Source organism: Propithecus coquereli, unplaced genomic scaffold, assembly GCF_000956105.1.
Source record: "Propithecus coquereli isolate 6110/MARCELLA unplaced genomic scaffold, Pcoq_1.0 Scaffold860, whole genome shotgun sequence".
Lineage (NCBI taxonomy): Eukaryota > Metazoa > Chordata > Mammalia > Primates > Indriidae > Propithecus > Propithecus coquereli.
Window position 1 is genome coordinate 122,339 of NW_012154841.1, and position 6,123 is coordinate 128,461.

General features: G+C 51.0%; 1 protein-coding gene across 1 annotated transcript in view; it reads right to left on the reverse strand.

Annotated features, from left to right (window-relative positions):
• Positions 1-2,227, reverse strand: part of RRP1 (ribosomal RNA processing 1) — a 16,318-nt gene extending 14,091 nt beyond the window's left edge. The window contains exons 1-2 of the mRNA XM_012664129.1: positions 2,025-2,227; positions 396-478 (exon numbers count right to left, since the gene is read on the reverse strand). Coding sequence (XP_012519583.1) covers positions 396-478; positions 2,025-2,157 — 216 coding nt within the window. The 5' untranslated portion in view covers positions 2,158-2,227. The remainder of the gene's footprint in view (positions 1-395; positions 479-2,024) is intronic.
• Between the last annotated feature and the right edge of the window lie 3,896 nt (positions 2,228-6,123).

The window sequence follows — 6,123 nt, forward strand, 5'->3', positions numbered from 1 at the left end:
CTAGCCCAGGCAACAGAGAGAGACTCTGTCTCAAAAAAAAAAAAAAAAAGAAAGAGGCTGGCAGGAGAAATTCTTGCTCAGAGGACTCTTTCCCTTGGTTTCCATTATTTCCTTGTGACCTAGGACACACACAGAACCACCCAGTTGTCACCCAAGCCACGACCTGCACTGCCCACCCCACTGTGGCTATGGTGCGCAACTCAGCAAACCACGTCCACGTCCTCAGCAAGGCTGCTAACCAAAGGCCTTGGCACCATGAGGCTACAAAGCAGTGAGGCTGTAAAACTCTGCCCAGGTCTCTGGCCATATTCAAATGGAGTCAACTGCGTGCCCACCTGTCCACCCACCGCAGCTCCTGGACCCCAGCTTCTTCGGCTCCCCGCCCGCCCACTCACCTGCAGGAGCGGCTTGTCCTGCATCCACATGCAATAGAACAGTCCTTTCCACACCTTCAGCAACTCGTCATGACTGAAACCACCTGCATCGAAACAGCAACATCCAGACTAAATGGACTCAACCTCCGAGTGCCAAGAAGGAAGCCAGAGAAATGTAACTGCCTAAATTAGAACTATGCCCTACTTCCCATTAAAGGCAAGTGGGGAGCTGACTCCAGCACCCCTCTTCAAACAATCCTCTAACGCAGAACCAGCTGCGCCTGTGGTGACTGCCACTTCATTCACGCAATAAAACTCACGGAGAATCTACAGGGTATCAGGCATGGTACTCCAGGTTGGAGATTCAAAATTGAGAACCTCAACCCCTTCCTGAGCTGAATGGTGGCCACACAGGTTAATCTGCTGTTGATAATTCATCCTGCGTTACAGAGGCTTTGTGCACTTTTCTGTGCTATACCTCAAATATTAAAAGAAAAAAATTAACTTAGTCATTTAGGCTAGCAATGGAGACAGAGATAGAAGATTACTCAGTCGACAAATATTCACGGAGGTCCCTTGTGTCTGGAACCCTGTTCCTGGAGCAGTGGTTCTCACTTAGTGTGTCAGAATCACCTGGAAGCTTCCAGGAACACAGATGGCCAGCCCTGATTGGGCTCAGCTGGGATGGGACTCTAGAATGTGCATTTTTGGCCAGGCGTGGTGGCTCATGCCTATAATCCTAGCGCTCTGAGAAGCCGAGGGGAGAGGATTGCTTGAGGTCAGGAGTTCGAGACCAGCCTCAGCAAGAGTCAGGCCCTGTCTCTACTAAAAATAGAAAGAAATTATCTGGGTAACTAAAAATAGAAAAAATTAGACAGGTGTGGTGGCATGTGCCTGCAGTCCCAGCTACTAGGGAGGCTGAGGCAGGAGGATCGCTTGAGCCCAGGAGTTTGAGGTTGCCCTGAACTAGGCTGATGCCACGGCACTCTAGCCCGGGCAACAGTGCAAAACTCAAAACTCTGTCTAAAAATAAATAAATAAAAAATAGAATGTGCATTTCTGTTTTTAAAGATGGGGCCTGTCTCTGTTCCCCAGGCTGGAGTGCACTGGCGCAATCAGCTCACTGCAGCCTCCGGGCTCAGGCAATCCTCCCATCCCAGCCTACCCAAGTGCTGAGATTGTGGGCGTGACTCCGCGTTCCTACCAACTGCCCAGGTGACGCTCCAGCTGCTGAAGGGGGCGCGGAGGGACACCGAGAACCACTGATACAAGGCACAGTTAAGCACGTTCCCGGCCCTCAGGGAGCGTAGCCTCGAATGGAACTCAGAAAACGATCCAACAATCACACAAAAAGAAAACTGCCAGCAGCGGTCAATGCTGCCTGAGGGAAAAACAGGGGGTGCCCGACAGCAGGGAAGCAGGGGCGTAGGACCCACTGCAAGGACGGGCCGTCTGGGCTGCGAAAGCAGGTGGGCGCCGGGAGGGGCCTCAGCAGAGGGACCACATGCCAGCGCACGAGGGGAGGCGCCGCGAGGGCCGAGCCGGGCGCCGGGGCAAAGACCCGCGAGCCCTTCTGCCCACCCGGCCACGTCCGGGCCCGCCGCCCCGCGCGCCGCAGCCCGCACCCCGGGCCCCGCGGCCCCCGCCAACCTGCGGCACGCTGAGTCCGGGCCACGATGTACTTCCGGAGCTTCCTCACCGCCCGGTCCCGGGTCACCTGCTCGTTCCCCGCCAGGCGCTGCGCCAGCTGGATCTCCGGGGGGAGCTGCACGCGCGAAACCATGGCGACGGCGGCCGCAACCCTGAGACCCAGAGACCCCAACCTCAGCGACCCGCACGCGTCCCTGCCTCCGCCCCTCACCGGCGCGCGGACCGACGTCACACGCCCGCGACGCCCGCGACGCCGCACGACACCGCCGCGCAGTGGCCGGGCCGCGCACCTGCAGCGGAGGGATGCGGCGGGGCGGGAGGCGGGAGCGCGCGGCCGGCGCCGCACTCGGGGAGCGTGCCCGGGGGCGCGCATCTGGGAGCACGGAGTGCGGTGCGCGAATCTTGACTGTATCCCGGGTCGGAACAAAAGCCAATCTGGGGACAATTGGGAAAACTTGCACACGGACTAGACGTTACAGTACAAAAAGATCGTTTATTGGGTGTGACAGTGGCGTCTGTGTAGACTGGAGCTCTGCAAACCTTTTCTCCGAAGGGCCTGTTTCTCCAAGGACCACCTAGGACTGATGGTTTGCCAGGAGGACTCACAGGCGTGGGCAGGCGGTTGTGTTCCTGCCGCAATTTATTACGCAGAAAAGACAGACCAAAGTCTGCACAGGGGAAAGATGCGTGGGGCGGAGGCTGGGGGACCCAGGCACAAGCTCCCCTGAGATCTTTCCTGGGGAGTCACACAGGACACACCTAAGTCCCGCAGCAACAAGCTGCGATGATGCGTGTGGAATATTGCCAACCTGGGAAGCTGGTTAGAGACTCAGTGCCCAGGGGTTTTACTGGGTTTTACTGGTTATGCGGCACCCTCTGCCTGGCATGTACCAAAATAAGACTCCCAGAAGGAAAGCAGGTGTTCAGCATGAGCCGTATTTGTTGCATAAACAGTTTAGGTTCCCACATTCCTCTTACCAGGGAACGGTGGGAACCCTCCCCAAATCCAAGTTCCCAGGTCAGTGCCAGCCTCGAAAGCAAGCCTTTCAGCGGACAGCAGTCATGTCTGCTATGTCAACGCTTTCCTGCACCGGGCAGATAGAAAATGCTTTCAGCTCTGTAAGGCAAACAGCTCTGCCGTGGTAGTGCAAAGTGGCTACAGATGGTACATAAATGAATGGGCATGGCAGTGTTACAATAAAACTTAAAAAAAAAAATCTGTAGAGATGGGGGTCTTGCTATGTTGCCCAGGCTGGTGCAGAACTCCTGGCCTCTCAAAGCGCTGGGATCACAGGCATGAGCCACTGCACCCAGCCTTTTAAAACTTTATTTTTAAAAACAAGTGGTGGCTGGATTCGGCCTAGGACCATAGTTTGCCAACCCCTGATACAGAAGAATGTCCTTTGTTTTTAGTGATAGAATTAGCGAAAGACCATACTGACTCACTTGGTAAGGGCAAAGTGTCATGATGTCTGGAGGTTAATTCTGCAAAAAGAGAAATAATTATACACACATATTGACACATACATGTGTAGATAAGGAAATACGGCAAAAGGTTAACGAGTGTGGGATCGAGTGGTGGGACTGCAGGTGCTCATTGCCGGCTTTTTCTATGTTTGAAATTTGTCACAACAAAAAGAAAATATTTTAGAACCTGGTTTTAGAATTAGTGCTTTCACTACAGTTAAGTACCACGTATGTGCCAGCTCTGCTGTAGGCGCAGTGACTCTGCGAACAAGATCGCGGCCCCGGCAGGGGAGCCCGGCAACAAAGACGTGCGGGCATCACAGGGCCACGTGCTACAGGACACACAAAGCAGGGAAAGCGGACCACCAAGCCTAAAGACAAGAGTAATTTTAATAGACATGGCATGAATTTCTGACATGAAATTTTACCAAAATAGCTGAGATGCATCAACATATACTTTTAAAATATACTATACAGTGTATGCAGCTGTTAAATGCTGGTGGCTAATGAACCAATAATAGCATATTCAGTGTAACTAAAAGTAAATATGCCTTGTTAATGAATAAACTTATTTATATCAATTAGTAAATGCAAAATTATCCCTCTTTTAGGAAATTTTAAAAATCTATTTTTAGAACCATCTATGGTTACTAAAGTTAGTAGGGGAAAAGTATGATAAGAAATATATTTGCAAAGTCTGAAAGGTACTTATTCATTACAAAGGGGACCTTTGTAAGTACCTTCCCAATGGAGAAATCTGGCAGACAGCCTTTCACTCAAGTGATTGAGGTCAGCGTGACCAGGGATAAGACACACCAACACCACACGCCCCTGCAGCCACGCACGCACGGCGGACACGGCATCGCCGTTCCTGAGCCCAAACTGACAAACATCCCTCAAAATAATTAACTGATACTGGTTACAAGTGTCAAAGGCATGAAAGAGCAAGAAAGACAAAGGAACTGTTTTCGATTGGAGCTGACGGAGGCGTCTCCACAAGAGATGCGACGTAGTCGGACAGCAGTCAGTTGTGCTGGCGAGTTAGTGGTGTCGTGTCTACACCGTGCTTACGTAAGACATTAGCATTTGGGAAAACTGGATGAAGAGTTTACAGGAATTCTACTATTTTTGTAACCTAAAATTATTTCACTATAAAAAACCTTAAAAATTGAAAAAGTGAAAAAAGAAAGTCTGATGAAAATTTAGGGAATGAATAATCTCCCAACGTTACTCACATATACATTACCCACTACGCCATCAACTCCTGAAAGCAGGGGGTTTTGAGGACAGTGCCAGATGGTGGAGTGTGTAGAAAGAGCTGTGAGCAGCTCACTGTGCCCCAGTTAGCAACAGAAGGGTGCACAGTTATCCCACAAATAACGAAGACCCACATCTCTCGTCTCCGTACAACATCACGTCGACCCACCTCCTGCCTGGAGGTTGCCCTGTTTGTGTCTTGCGTTCCCGGATGTAGAAGACTCCGTGTTCGTGAGTCCTGTGTGTTTTCCTAAGCCTTGGCCAACTCTAGGCTCAACTCGAAAGCAGGTAGGGCAAGGAGGTGCGAACGACGTCTTCAGAGCAAAGTCGGCGTCCGTGCTGGAAGGCGTGCGCTTTGCGGGGCCGGCACCGGTGTCAGTTTCCCAGGTCTGCTCTTGTAGTGAGCTGAGATGCTTTGAAGGGTTAATGAATAAAAAGGTATAATGCAATTATAGTTGCTAGGGAACTTTAATGAACGCTATTTGCTTCTGTACAAAGCTTGCGGTTAGCAATTGTTAGAATTCAGGGCCTGATCGCCCTCCACATGTCAAGGGTTCAACTTATGATCGATGTGTAACTGGAAGAATGTTCTGTGTTTAATCTATAACTTAGATTGTGCTTTACTTCAATGATTGTAATTTGTCTTTGGGTACCAGAGATCTGTGAGAACAGCCAGATCTCAGGACTCTGTGTCATTGAAATACTGATTGTACATCCTGCCTTTGTTTCCTTTGTTTCCGAGTACCTGTTCTATGGCACGTAGCCCCCCCCTCAAATTGGTATAAAATTCCTGTAGAAGCTAAAGACTGGTGCCACTCTCTTGTACTGCTTTTATGCGGGCAGAGGTGGTCGCTGGCCAGCTAATAAAGACTCTCAATTTGGCTCCATTAAATTCTCTCATGGTCTGTTCGCGCCCTCCACACTACAACACTCTAACAAACTGCCACGGGCCGAGTGCCTTAAAACCACAGGAATTTATTCTCTCACAGTTCGAGGCCTGAAGTCTGAGATCAAGGTTTCGGCAATGCTGCTTCCTCTGTGGGCTCCAGGGGAGGGTCCTTCCGGCCTCTCCCAGCTCCTGGGGGCTCCCGAGTTCCTTGGTCTGTGGCCGCATCTCTCTGGTCTCTGCTCTGTCTTCACACAGCCTTCTGCCCTGTGTCTCCGTCTTTCAGGACGTTCTTCCTGTCTCTGTGTCCTCTCCTTGTCTTAGGAGGACACAGTCATTGGATTTAGGGCCCACCCTAATCCTGTATGACCTCATCTTAATGAATCACATCTGTAAAGACCCTATTTCCAAATTAAGGTCACGCTCGAGGTTCCAGCTGGACATGACTTCTTGGGGGACACTACTCAGCCCACTACAGAGGCATAAAAA